General features: G+C 42.7%; 1 protein-coding gene across 1 annotated transcript in view; it reads right to left on the bottom strand.

Annotated features, from left to right (window-relative positions):
• Positions 1 to 11280: 11280 nt before the first annotated feature.
• Positions 11281 to 14995, bottom strand: part of RREB1 (ras responsive element binding protein 1) — a 72779-nt gene continuing 69064 nt past the window's right edge. Inside the window, 1 exon segment of the mRNA XM_044292955.1 lies at positions 11281 to 14570. Within this exon segment, the coding sequence (XP_044148890.1) occupies positions 14110 to 14570 (461 nt within the window). The 3' untranslated portion in view covers positions 11281 to 14109.

Here is a 14995-nt window from a genome sequence, read left to right as displayed (position 1 = left end):
CTTCATGACCAGAGCACTTTTTACACTTCGGCACTACACTCCTTTCACCGTTTATCGCTCGGTCATGCAACTTACCACCCAAATGAATTTTACCTCCTTTTCTTCTCACTAATGGAGCTTTCATTTGGTGGTATTTTATTGCTGCTGACATTTTTACTTTTTATGTTATTAATCAAAATGTAACGATTTTTTTGCAAAAAAATTACATTTTTCACTTTCAGCTGTAAAATTTTGCAAAAAAAAACGACATCCATATATAAATTTTTCGCCAAATTTATTGTTCTACATGTCTTTGATAAAAAAAAAATGTTTGGGCAAAAAAAAAAAATGGTTTGGGTAAAAGTTATAGCATTTACAAACTATGGTACAAAAATGTGAATTTCCGCTTTTTGAAACAGCTCTGACTTTCTGAGCACCTGTCATGTTTCCTGAGGTTCTACAATGCCCAAACAGTAGAAAAACCCCACAAATGACCCCATTTCGGAAAGTAGACACCATAAGGTATTCGCTGATGGGCATAGTGAGTTCATAGAACTTTTTATTTTTTGTCACAAGTTAGCGGAAAATGATGATGATTTTATTTATTTATTTTTTTCTTACAAAGTCTCATATTCCACTAACTTGCGACAAAAAAAAAAAAATTCTAGGAACTCGCCATGCCCCTCACGGAATACCTTGGGGTGTCTTCTTTCCAAAATGGGGTCACTTGTGGCGTAGTTATACTGCCCTGGCAATTTAGGGGCCCAAATGTGTGAGAAGAACTTTGCAATCAAAATGTGTAAAAAATGACCGGTGAAATCCAAAAGGTGCACTTTGGAATATGTGCCCCTTTGCCCACCTTGGCAGCAAAAAAGTGTCACACATCTGGTATCGCCGTACTCAGGAGAAGTTGGGGAATGTGTTTTGGGGTGTCATTTTACATATACCCATGCTGGGTGAGAGAAATATCTTGGCAAAAGACAACTTTTCCCATTTTTTTATACAAAGTTGGCATTTGACCAAGATATTTTTCTCACCCAGCATGGGTATATGTAAAATGACACCCCAAAACACATTTCCCAACTTCTCCTGAGTACGGCGATACCAGATGTGTCACACTTTTTTGCTGCCAAGGTGGGCAAAGGGGCACATATTCCAAAGTGCACCTTTCGGATTTTGCAGGGCATTTTTTACACATTTTGATTGCAAAGTTCTTCTCACACATTTGGGCCCCTAAATTGCCAGGGCAGTATAACTACGCCACAAGTGACCCCATTTTGGAAAGAAGACACCCCAAGGTATTCCGTGAAGGGCATGGCGAGTTCCTAGAATTTTTTATTTTTTGTCACAAGTTAGCGGAAAATGATAATTTTTTTCTCTCTCTTTTTTCCTTACAAAGTCTCATATTCCACTAACTTGCGACAAAAAATAAAAAATTCTAGGAACTCGCCGTGCCCCTCACGGAATACCTTGGGGTGTCTTCTTTCCAAAATGGGGTCACTTGTGGCGTAGTTATACTGCCCTGGCAATTTAGGGGCCCAAATGTGTAAGAAGTACCTTGCAATCAAAATGTGTAAAAAATGGCCTGCGAAATCCGAAAGGTGCCCCTTTGCCCACCTTGGCAGCAAAAAAGTGTCACACATGTGGTATCGCCGTACTCAGGAGAAGTTGGGTAATGTGTTTTGGGGGGTCATTTTACATATACCCATGCTGGGTGAGAGAAATATCTTGGCAAAAGACAACTTTTCCCATTTTTTTATACAAAGTTGGCATTTGACCAAGATATTTATCTCACCCAGCATGGGTATATGTAAAATGACACCCCAAAACACATTCCCCAACTTCTCCTGAGTACGGCGATACCACATGTGTGACACTTTTTTGCAGCCTAGATGCGCAAAGGGGCCCAAATTCCTTTTAGGAGGGCATTTTTAGACATTTGGATCCCAGACTTCTTCTCACACTTTCGGGCCCCTAAAAAGCCAGGGCAGTATAAATACCCCACATGTGACCCCACTTTGGAAAGAAGACACCCCAAGGTATTCAATGAGGGGCATGGCGAGTTCCTAGAATTTTTATTTTTTTGCATAAGTTAGCGGATATTGATTTTTTTTGTTTTTTTCTCACAAAGTCTCACTTTCCGCTAACTTAGGACAAAAATTTCAATCTTTCATGGACTCAATATGCCCCTCACGGAATACCTTGGGGTGTCTTCTTTCCGAAATGGGGTCACATGTGGGGTATTTATACTGCCCTGGCTTTTTAGGGGCCCTAAAGCGTGAGAAGAAGTCTGGAATATAAATGTCTAAAAATGTTTACGCATTTGGATTCCGTGAGGGGTATGGTGCGTCCATGTGAGATTTTATTTTTTGACACAAGTTAGTAGAATATGAGACTTAGTAAGAAAAAACAAAAACAAAAACAAACAAAAAATTTCCGCTAACTTGTGCCAAAAAAAATGTCTGAATGGAGCCTTACCAGGGGGGGGGGGGGGGGGGGTGATCAATGACAGGGGGGTGATCAATGACAGGGGGGTGATCACCCATATAGACTCCCTGATCACCCCCCTGTCATTGATCACCCCCCCTGTAAGGCTCCATTCAGACATCCGCATGATTTTTTACGGATCCATGGATACATGGATCGGATCCACAGAACGCATGCGGACGTCTGAATGGAGCCTTACAGGGGGGTTATCAATGACAGGGGGTGATCAGGGTAATCAGGGTGATCACCCCCCTGTCACTGATCACCCCCCCTGTAAGGCTCCATTCAGACATCCGCATGATTTTTTACGGATCCATGGATACATGGATCGGATCCACAAAACGCATGCGGACGTCTGAATGGAGCCTTACAGGGGGGTTATCAATGACAGGGGGTGATCAGGGTAATCAGGGTGATCACCCCCCTGTCACTGATCACCCCCCCTGTAAGGCTCCATTCAGACATCCGCATGATTTTTTACGGATCCATGGATACATGGATCGGATCCACAGAACGCATGCGGACGTCTGAATGGAGCCTTACAGGGGGGTTATCAATGACAGGGGGTGATCAGGGTAATCAGGGTGATCACCCCCCTGTCACTGATCACCCCCCCGTAAGGCTCCATTCAGACATCCGCATGATTTTTTACGGATACATGGATACATGGATCGGATCCACAGAACGCATGCGGACGTCTGAATGGAGCCTTACAGGGGGGTTATCAATGACAGGGGGTGATCAGGGTAATCAGGGTGATCACCCCCCTGTCACTGATCACCCCCCCTGTAAGGCTCCATTCAGACATCCGCATGATTTTTTACGGATCCATGGATACATGGATCGGATCCACAGAACGCATGCGGACGTCTGAATGGAGCCTTACAGGGGGGTTATCAATGACAGGGGGTGATCAGGGTAATCAGGGTGATCACCCCCCTGTCACTGATCACCCCCCCTGTAAGGCTCCATTCAGACATCCGCATGATTTTTTACGGATCCATGGATCGGATCCACAGAACGCATGCGGACGTCTGAATGGAGCCTTACAGGGGGGTTATCAATGACAGGGGGTGATCAGGGTAATCACCCCCCTGTCACTGATCACCCCCCCTGTAAGGCTCCATTCAGACATCCGCATGATTTTTTACGGATACATGGATCGGATCCACAAAACGCATGCGGACGTTTGAATGGAGCCTTACAGGGGGGTTATCAATGACAGGGGGTGATCAGGGTAATCAGGGTGATCACCCCCCTGTCACTGATCACCCCCCCTGTAAGGCTCCATTCAGACATCCGCATGATTTTTTACGGATCCATGGATACATGGATCGGATCCACAAAACGCATGCGGACGTCTGAATGGAGCCTTACAGGGGGGTTATCAATGACAGGGGGGTGATCAGGGAGTGTATATGGGTGATCACCCGCCTGTCATTGATCACCCCCTGTAAGGCTCCATTCAGACGTCCGCATGTGTTTTGCGGATCCGATCCATGTATCCATGGATCCGTAAAAATCATGCGGACGTCTGAATGGAGCCTTACAGGGGAGTGATCAATGACAGGGGGGTGATCAATGACAGGGGGTGATCAGGGAGTGTATATGGGTGATCACCCGCCTGTCATTGATCACCCCCCTGTAAGGCTCCATTCAGACGTCCGTATGCTTTTTGCAGATCCGATCCATGTATCCGTGGATCCGTAAAAATCATACGGACGTCTGAACGGAGCCTGACAGGGGGGTGATCAATGACAGGGCGGTGATCAATGACAGGGGGGTGATCAGGGAGTTTATATGGGGTGATCAGGGGTTTATAAGGGGTTAATAAGTGACGGGGGGGGGGGTGTAGTGTAGTGTAGTGTGGTGTTTGGTGGGACTGTACTGACCTACCTGAGTCCTCTGGTGGTCGATCCTAACAAAAGGGACCACCAGAGGACCAGGTAGGAGGTATATTAGACGCTGTTATGAAAACAGCGTCTAATATACCTGTTAGGGGTTAAAAAATTCGGATCTCCAGCCTGCCAGCGAGCGATCGCCGCTGGCAGGCTGGAGATCCACTCGCTTACCTTCCGTTCCTGTGAGCGCGCGCGTTCACAGGAAATCTCGCGTCTCGCGAGAAGACGCGTATATGCGTCCAGGAGGAATAAAGCAACCACCTCCCGGACGCATATACGCGTACAGCGGTCGGGAGGTGGTTAAAAGAAATGTGTCATCAGAAAATAATCTATTCTTTAAATCACATTTTTATGTTAATATATATATATATATATATATATATTTTTTTTTTTATGAATTCACGTTTTTCTAATTTTTCCATGTCACTGCCTATAATAAAAAATTGTATATAATCCTGCAATTTTCACACTGGCCACTAGGTCTAACAGATATTAAAGGGGTTTTCCAAGACTTCATCAGTATCTAATTGGTGGGTGCCTGACACCTGGGACCCCACTGATCAGCTGTTTGAGAAGGCACCAGCGTTGGTAGTAGCGATGCGGCCTTCTTACAGCTTTGCCTAGGCTATGTGACATCACTTTCATTGGTCACATGGCCTAGGGGCAGCTCAGCCCCATTGAAGTGAATAGACAACACTGTGATCAGTGGGGGTTCCAGGTTTTGGACACCCACCGATCAGATACTAATGACCTATCCAGAGGTCTCATAAAACCCCTTTAAGGCTTTCTGTCTTTTGTGAGGAGCTATATGGGCTATAGACACAAAGAAAAGTGTAGTGTGATTTTGTATTCAACCCCCTGTACTCCAGATATCTCTAAATAAAATCCAGTGTGACCAATTATCTTCAGAAGTCACCTAATTAGAAAATAGAGCCTACCTGTGTGTAATTTATTCTCAGTATACCTACAGCTGTTCTGTGAAGGCCCCAGAGGTTTGTTACAAGTGATCAAACAGCATCATGAAAACCAAGGAACACGGCAGACAGGTCAGGGATAAAGTTGTGGAGAAGTGTCTAGCGGGGTAAGGTTATAAAAAATAAAAAATAAAATCCCAAGCTCCAAACATCTCAGGAAGCACTGTTCAATCCATGATCCGAAAATGGAAGGCGCATGGCACAACTGCAAACCTACCAAGACATGGCCATCCACCTAAAATGACAGCCCAGAGCACTAATTAAAAAAGCAGCCAAGAGGCCCATGGTAACTGGAGGAGCTGCAGAGATCCACAGCTCAGGTGGGAGAAACTGTCCAAAGGACAACTATTAGTTATGTACTCCACAATTCTGGCCTTTATGGAAGAGTAGCAAAAAGAAAAAAAAATTGAGAGCAAGTCATAAGAAGTCCTGTTTGCAGTTTGCCACAAGCCATGTAGGGGACACAGAAAACATGTGGATGAAGGTGCTCTGGTCAGATGAGACTGAAGTTGAAATTTTTGGTGTGTGGTGTAAAACACTGCACATCACCGTGAACACACCATCTTCTTCAGCAGTGACTGAATCTGGGCAAAGGTGATGGGAAGATGGTTGGAGCTAAATACAGGTCAATCTGGAGAAAAACCTGGTAGAGGCTGCAAAAGATGTGAGACTGGGGTGGAGGTTCACCTTCCAGCTGGACAATGGTCCTAAACATAGAGCACAGAGCTACAATGGAATGGTTTAGATCGAAGCACATTCATGTTTTAGAATTGACCTGTCAAATTCCAGACCTAAATCTTATTGAAAATTGCTGTTCACAGACGCTCTCCATCCAATCTGATTGAGCTTGAGCTATTTTGCACAGAAGAATGGGCAAAAAAATGGCAGACGGGGATGAGCCTCCCTAGCATCGCTGGTGACGCTAGGGAGACTCCCCTTCTCCCCCCCCGCCTTCCCCCCCTACACTGAATGTTTTCATCCATGTGCAGGGAGAGGCAGCAGTGCCGATGCGGGGACCGGGGTAAGTATATTCCATGTGGGGTGCCCGGCGAATAAGGGGACATTTGATACTTTTGGAGAACCCTTTTAAGGCTACTTTCACACTAGCGTTTTTGCTGGATACAGCAGGATTCCGAAAAAATGCTTCCGTTACTGATAATGCAACCATCTGCATGCGTTATGAACAGATCCGGTTGTATTATCTTTAACATAGCCAAGACAGATCAGTCATGAACTCCACTGAAAGTCAATGGGGGACGGATCCGTTTTGTATTGTGTCAAAGTTTAACGGATCCTTCCCCATTGACTTGCATTGTTGGTCATGACGGATCAGTCTTGCTCCACATTCCATGACAGAAAGAAAACAGCAGCTTGCTGCGGTTTGCTCTCTGGTGCGGGAACGCAACCAAACGGAACACATTTTGGAGCAATCCGTTCTGTTCAGTTACGTTTTGTCCCCATTGACAATGAATGGGGACAAAACGGAAGCATTTTTTTCCGGTATTGAGACCCTATGACTGATATCAATAGAAACGCTAGTGTGAAAGTAGCCTGTTTGTTGGTGTAACGTGAAATAAATGTGGAACAATTCTAGGGGTATGAATACCTTTTCAAGGTAATGTACTTAGAGGTGTTATTTGTCATTGTAATTCTGCCTGTGGTAATAATGATAGGTCTTAATTTCCTTTTCAGTAGCTACTATTATTAAAGGGAACCTGTCATCAACTTTATGCTACCCATACTAACGGCAGAATAAAGTAGAGAGACAGGTGAGTTGATCTCAGCGGTCTGTCATTTATAAGGTAAAATTAAGTGGTTGCTGAGAACCAGCATCACAATCCTTGCAGACTGGGCCTGGAAAAGAGTCCCGGCCACCTGAGAAGAGTCCTGGTTATTCATGAATTCCTGCTCTCCTGCCCACCTGCTGATGACTGACCGGCTTCTACCTAGTTTTCTCTCTTTAGGACAGAACTGCCAATCATCAGCAGAGGGTCGGGAGGGCAGGAGATTATGGATAAACAGGACTCTTCTCAAGTAGATTTGACTCTTTTCCAGGCCCAGGCTGCAATGGTTATGATGCTGGTTCTCAGCAACCACTTATTAGCTCATGAGTGACACACCGCTGACATCAGCATTTCTGTCACCATTTTATTCTGCCCTCATTGAGGTCAGCATAAAGTTGATGACAGGTTCCCTTTAAGCCTAGTGGCCAGTATAAAAATTGCAGGATTTACATTGATGCAGTAGTTACATGAAAAAAAAGAAGAAAACTCACCATTCTAATAAATGTGTAAACATAAAAAATGATTTAAACAATAGGTCATATTTTAATGACATTTTTAAAAGTGCACCCGTCTCACAGCATGATGAAATTCAAATGCACAACTTGTGCTTCTGTCTGTACTTCATCTATTAGGCCTCATGCACAGTATGTATTTTGCAGTCCGCCAAAAACAGATCCGCAAATAATATGGATGATGTTTGTGTGCATTCCGTATTTTGAGGAACGGAACAGCTGGCCCTTAATAGAACAGTACTATCCTGGTCCGTAATGCAGACAATAATAGGACATGTTCTATTTTTTGGCGGAACAGAAATACAGACATACAGAAACGTAATGCACACTGAGTACCTGCCTTTTTTTTGCGGACCTATAAATGCTTCCGCATGCGGTCCGCAAAAAAAGGAATGAAAAACTGAACAGACACGGAGAGAAAATATGTTCATGTGCATGAGGCCTTAGTTTGTGTAGGTATTCATAATTATTGGTACGTTTTTCAGGGTGCCTTTAAAGGCTATGTAAAAAAAAAAATTATGGTTGCATTTTACTCATTTTGGGCTGAAAATATATTTTTTTTAAATTGGTCTTTATTAACAATATTGAGCCATTCTGTGACAAGGGGTTAACTGTTTTTCTAGCTGTGTGAATGGTACTTTCCCATTGTGCCAGTCATCTAATAACCCTTATCTCTAAATTAGTAAAAAGGTCATAAACACTTATTTAGGCCACATTCTTACCAGTAATAATAATATCAGAGAGCAGAAATAAGGAGCCCCTCGGCTCCCTGCCTGACTGAGCAGAGCAAAAATTACAGGTCCTGCTAGTAGATAAACCCACTGCTGTACAAGGAAAACAGCTCGTTTTAATAAATACCAATTGAAAAAAATGATTTTTAGCTCAAAATGTGTACAATGCAATAATAAATAAAAAAAATTGCCACTAAAGGTGGTACATGGGCTTTAAGACCAGGTATTGAATTAATATGAACCAGTCAGTCTGTTATTGCCCACCAAACCAACTGGAATACCTTCATAGTGTCATCATATGGTTCCTAATGGTATTCTTATCTTTTTCAGACTTTTAAATGCACTAAGAATTATCTTTATTCCCTGCTCCAGTAATTTGCTAATGAGCCATTTGATGTGGAGGAAGCCGATACCTACTGCCTTGAACTCATGCTAACCTGCTACTTCTCCTTCGACTGACCTCTTCAGTGTATCTGGCCCTCCTGACAGCTCACTATGCCTCCCAATATCTTGTGCATATGCTGTTGTGTAGGTCTGTTGGCACATGAGCAGTAAAGCTGAGTGTACTCATTCTGACATAAGTTCCTCATTGCGCATGCACTAAACTTCGAGAACAGGCTTGAGACTACATGTTCTTGGAGTTCAGCACATGCACAGTAAGGAACCGAAAGTGGAATGAGTACATCCAAAGCTACTGCTCATGCGCTACACAGCAGTACATGGGAGATATCGGGAGGCTTGCTGAGTTTTATGGCGCTGAAGAGGTTAGTCACAGAAGGGGCAGGGTTTAGATAGTTAGCTAGACTTCGTTAGTAGTTGCCAGCCTTCTTGACTTCAAATGGCTCATTAGGATACAGCAGAAGCGAGGAATAAAGATTAGTACATTCAGAAGTCAGAAAAAGAAGAAAAGAACACCATCAGGAACCACAACATGATACCATAAAAGTATTCCAGTTAGTTTGGAGGGTGGAAACAGGCTGGCAGGTTTCCTTGTCTAAAGGCAGGTTTACACTTCCTGATTTAACAACCAATTGTCAGGAAGGAAGCGTTCCATCCCGACAGCCCGTTCATCGGCAGCACATTTACAAGGGCAGACTGTCGTTCCCAATAATCTGCTTGAATATCGGGGTCCAGTAAATCCACTTTAAAGTCCAGGTTCATAGCTGAACACTGACATATATCCCCTTCTTCAACCACGTAGCCCCTCTGAGATGAGCATTGGAACATTTTATGCTCTGATGCCAACCCTTGCCCTGCGCTGTATAGCATAGGGCAAGGGCATTTTTGTTTACAAATTTACACTGCTTGGCGGAGACTTCCACGTACCAGTGTTCCAGGTGACATCACTGACACTTATGGGCAGGCTTTAGCACTGCGCAGCGCTAAAGCCCACTCATTACTGCCAGTGGCATCACTGGGAATACTGCTAGGCAGAAGTCTCCACCTAGCAGAGACCTGGAAGGTCACTGGCTCTGCTGAAAAAGATCCAGTAATGTACCATGTTGCCTCAATTGCTGGCTTGATTCATTTTTCCATCACATTATACACTTCTCGTATCCAGGGGTTTACGACCACCCTGCAATCTAGCAGTGATAGCCGTGCTTGCACACTATAGGAAGAAGCGCTGGCCTGTTTGGTGGCAGGGAACGTGGGAGATCTTACAGACACACTAAGGCTAAGTGAGCACTTCTTTCCCCTTGTTCTAAAGATCAGTGGGGGTCTCAGCACTCAGACCCCCACTGATCTAAAGTTTTGATATGTCCCTATGACATATCAAAAGTTCACTGAAAGCAGTGCCACTTTAAGGGCCTTTTACACAAACCGGTAATAAGGCAAATTATCTGGAATGAAGCAGGCGTTCGATAACTGCTTGATTTTCAGCGGAGATGAGGGCTAAATTCACACACAGCAATCACTTCCGCTGTATAGAGACAATCGAATACTACAGTGATCAGTTGTCCCCATAAAGAATCATTGTTCCTGGGCAGCAGATCGCCGTTTAGACAGCACAATCTGCTATATAGGAGCAATGATTTTTGATGCTGGCAGAACAACAGGATCACCAGGTCAGTGAGCATCTGTTCTTTCATGGTGATCGCCAGCACCTTTTACACAGGCCAATTATTGAGGACAAGCTTTTATACAAATGCTCCTCTCCGATATTCTGCCTGATCATCAGTCGATGTAAAAGGACCCTTCGGCTAGTTTCACAGCCTAGTTCATTGTATGTAGTGTAGCTGGAAAAGGCCAGAGCACCACCAGGACCCCCTGACTATGGCTTTGTTAAAATCTCCGTTCGGACATCTGTCAGGCTGTGCCGACACAGAGCAGCCTGCCAGATCCTCTACTTCACCTCCGGATCTCCATTGACTGCATTGTGGTCCAGCGGTGATCTAGCCGATTTATTGGATAAATGCAGGGTTTTCACAGGACAAAAACAGTTGCATGCAATAATTTTTTGTCTGGCCGAGAGCCGGCATTTGCGCCAGATCAGGCAGCCGTATCTCCGAAAGGGAAATGTAAACACAACCTATAATGAGACCATGTGGGGAACTAGTCTGTTTCCGGCATTAGTGCAGGGATTCTTCCGGACGACAAAAAAAACATTGCTTGCAGCGCTTTTTCTCCTGGCCGACTCCCGGTACTTATGCCAGAAACCGGCTGACTTTTCACTGGGTTCCATTATAGTCAATGGGGTCTGGCGGGGAAAGGTAGTGTACGTATATGGCAGATATGATGAGTTCTCGCAGGAGGATTTAACGCAAGTGCCTTACTCAGGCCAATTACCGGAAATGCACCTTCCAGAAAACTGCCCCGATCCTTGGCTTGTGTAAAGACAGGCTTTACAATTTTTGGTGTCCAGCCATGACTTTCACATGTTTGTGTACTCACAAAGTGCAGCCTAATATAAGTTAAATTTTAAATATAACATTTTATTGCTTAGATTGTTTCATACAGAACAGCATTTTATTCTGAATTTGGAAGTACTGTACAGCTGAATAAAAAGGAGGAAACAAGTACCAAAACAAAAATGATTCTCTGTTCATGTGGCATAGACCAGTCTTGTACATAATGCATAGCAGCAGTTGAAGTTCCCTTTAGAAAAAATATGAATTTTGACATTTTCACCATGGCTTCCCCTTACAATGGGATGTAGTTGCTAATGTTGTTCATACAGTTAGAGGACAGGAAGAAAATGAATTGGGGTCTGTGGAAATGTGTCTAGCCCACAGGATCATCATCTATGTGACTGGGCTTTTATTGCATTCACAATCAAGTGCTTATCGTAGTGATTTCATGACCTCAACTTTAAATATATGGAGCACTTAATCTGAAACGTAGAAATGACAAAACAAATATTGTACAATAATTCAAAAAAAAAAAAATAATAATAATAATAAATCAATCTGCAAAGCCCTGAGAGGAAATAAAGAGAAAGGAAAAAAGGACAAAAATTAGCTGAACATGCAATCTAAATATCTACGATTCACCCAGAGTTCAATCATGGCATATACTTCACAGTTTAATATCCAAAAGACACAATAGTTTGGGAACAACTCATATTATATTCATTAATGATATATTTGTATTTAGACAAAAGAAATACGATAAAGACCTTATCTATCAGGGTATACATACATTAAATAAAGCTTTCATTCCATTTTCATTATTGCTAACAAACGTCCCTCTGTTCTGATGGGCTGATTAGGTCGGGTACATCACTTTACAGTATAACATGTAACATCAAAAGTCTGGAGACATACAACTTAAAAGAAAATGACTAAAATACAGACTTGTCCTTTAATTGATTCTGATTAATAAGAACACTTTGTAAAAAGAAAATAAGAAGGAATCATTGGTTGTGATTTATCATTCTCCAGAACTAGTCATGTGTCTATATATCTGCTCATCCCATATAGAAATATGTTAGTTTCCAACTACTGTTTTTAGAAAGGCGTCGCTTTAGCTGCTGCTTTGTTAAATTGGTCATTCAGTTGATTGTCAGGCATTGCACAGATACTGTGACAGTGTAGTACTGAATGATCCCTCTCGGATTTGGCCCCCTATTTAGTCTCTAAGTCTAGAACAATTTAGGAGTTATAATAGGAAGCATCTCCCTATGGCCAAATCAAATTTTTAAAAGTTGAAGTGACTAACTAAACGCATAAAAAAAAAAATCAAAAGTAATTTTTAAATCAGGTAAAATGCTTAGGATTAAGGTCAAATACCGCTCTATGGAAATGTGGAGGCAATACCGCCAGCAACCACACACAATGTGCCAGTAGCCAGAACAGGACCTTAGTAATACCAGTCTCCCCGACACAGGCAACCCACGCCATGGACAAATCAGAACTCAGTAACTGATATACGTGTATGAACGGTGTAAAGGGAGGCGTATGGCCTATAATACCAAACATTATACATTTAATTTCAGGTCCTAGAGGTCACAAGAAACCGAGGGGGCAAATTGCACAGTTACAGTAGAGTACTTAATATATAATAAACAGCCCATTCAATATTTGTATCTTACGTGTGATATGCAAAATATACACATACACGTAAATATACCCAACATGCACACTATATATATTTATATATATACACACACACATACAAACACCATTCTTAAACAGGCTCATCTTCAAGCGCCATAGTACATATTCTAATCTAGCTCCTCTTCCTCGCTTTCTTCTCACCAGTAGTACAATCCTGCCTAAAAACAAAGGTCAAAACTTGAAGGTAAGGCATCTTATATTGGAAGACAGCACTCTTTGCTTCGTTTCACAGTCCACCTTCTGTCCTCAACCTCAACGGCAGGACACATGAAAGTCTGCATTTACCTTATTGCGCACAAGCCTCTGTTTTCAACAAGAACAGGGTTGGAATGGTGCAATGCAAAAGAACTGCCAAAGGCTAACATTTTCGGAGAAAAAATAAAAATAAGCAAAAAGTTTATATTTATACATATTTAATAATACCAGGACTCAAAAGTTACTTGGTAATTTTTTGAAAGGCAAATATTGCCCAAACAGTTCTGCAAAATGCAGAGACTAGTAAGCTGGTGAATTCAAGCAAACAGAATTGAGACGTAGGTGGGCAGATCTGTCCATTGGTGGTAATGTTTCTGCTGAATCCTCTGTTGTGTTCATCCGAGGTAGAACGACTACTCAATAATAACACCAGATATGTTATGTGCAGGATCAGGTTGTGATGTTCGAAACTGCTACTTTTTTCTGGCTTATGGCGATTGCCACACGCTTTGTGAATAAATTCATCCAGAGCTTGTAATATGCACAATAGTCCACGGCAAATTCAAAGCTCAGAAATGTTGCAAACTAGCAGAGATCAGGAGGAAAACCTTTCCTTTACCTTGTCAATTTCACGTTCTTCCAGTTATTGGCTGCAGTAACATATTACTTTTTCCACAACCTGAAAAGTCCACCTCTGGAAAGACAGTGATTGATGTACACACAAAAATATTTAATGCTTCAATGGGAAAAGTCCTCTTAATATCCTCTTTTACGTACAAAACTGAATATTGAAAAAAGTGTAATACCAAAACACGTAATAAAGTAGTAAGGCACTCAATATCCATATAAAGTTTTTCTATTTAAACAAAGGTTATGGCACATGGTATGGCCTGCCATAAGCCACGGTAGAAAATTTATCAGAAAAAAAAAAATCAAGTGTAAGTATGATTCTGTCTTAGCGAAGCATGAAGGGCACCTCCTGTCATTGGCTCATTTAGACCCCACAACAGGCAGGGATTCCTCTGAGGTTATAAGATTCAAAGTAGATTTTTCAGGCTCCTTGTTGCTACCCTCTACGTTTTTGGGGTCAGCGGACGTATGGCTGTCTGGATCTTTAATGCTGTCTTTTGGGCTGTCTCTTACAGATGCAGTCTTATTGTTTTGAGATGATTCCTCAGCATCCACATCCACATTGGGGGACTGGCTTTTCTTGCTCCTGGTTGTAGCATGATCTGGCGTATCACACTCATTTTCAGATACCTGATGTGTACTGCTCTGCAATGACTCAGCATCGCTTTCTTCATCCCCTCTAAGCAGCCGTTCCTCTTTGTCGCTTTCCTTCCCTTGGCTTTTAGCATCTCTTAGTTTCTGATGGATTCGCTGGTGACGAACCAGACTGTGCTTTAGAGTAAAAGTGCGTTCGCATGTCTGACATTTGTAAGGCCGCTCACCTACAAATAAAAAGATAAAAGATAAGCATTTTTACCCTGTACTGTACAGGTACACATATATAGATATGTATACTAGAAATAACATGAATTCTATTGATATGTTGAATGTGGGGCTGGGCGTTAGAAGAGAACAGAATCCACTATCTTGGGCAGGAACTGACTCTAGCCTTAATACACATTAGACTATTGCTGGTCAAACCTGCCATTTTTGGCAAGACCAGCTGACATTGTAATGTGTATGGGGAACTCCTCACTTCATCTCATGGGGTTGAGAAAGATCAGGTGATCGCTTGTTATCCCAGGAGATAAGCCACTGATTCTAGTCTCTCTCCCTTGAAAATACATATACGCTCAGCCAAGCCAAGTGTGTCGGCCAACACCTACTGTAGGTATAAGGACAACTATAGAACAAGAGAGAATGACCC

The sequence above is a fragment of the Bufo gargarizans genome, chromosome 5 (genome assembly GCF_014858855.1).
Source record: "Bufo gargarizans isolate SCDJY-AF-19 chromosome 5, ASM1485885v1, whole genome shotgun sequence".
In the NCBI taxonomy this organism is placed as follows: domain Eukaryota; kingdom Metazoa; phylum Chordata; class Amphibia; order Anura; family Bufonidae; genus Bufo; species Bufo gargarizans.
The sequence above is the reverse complement of the archived record's forward strand: the minus strand, read 5'-3'. Positions and strand labels throughout refer to the sequence as shown.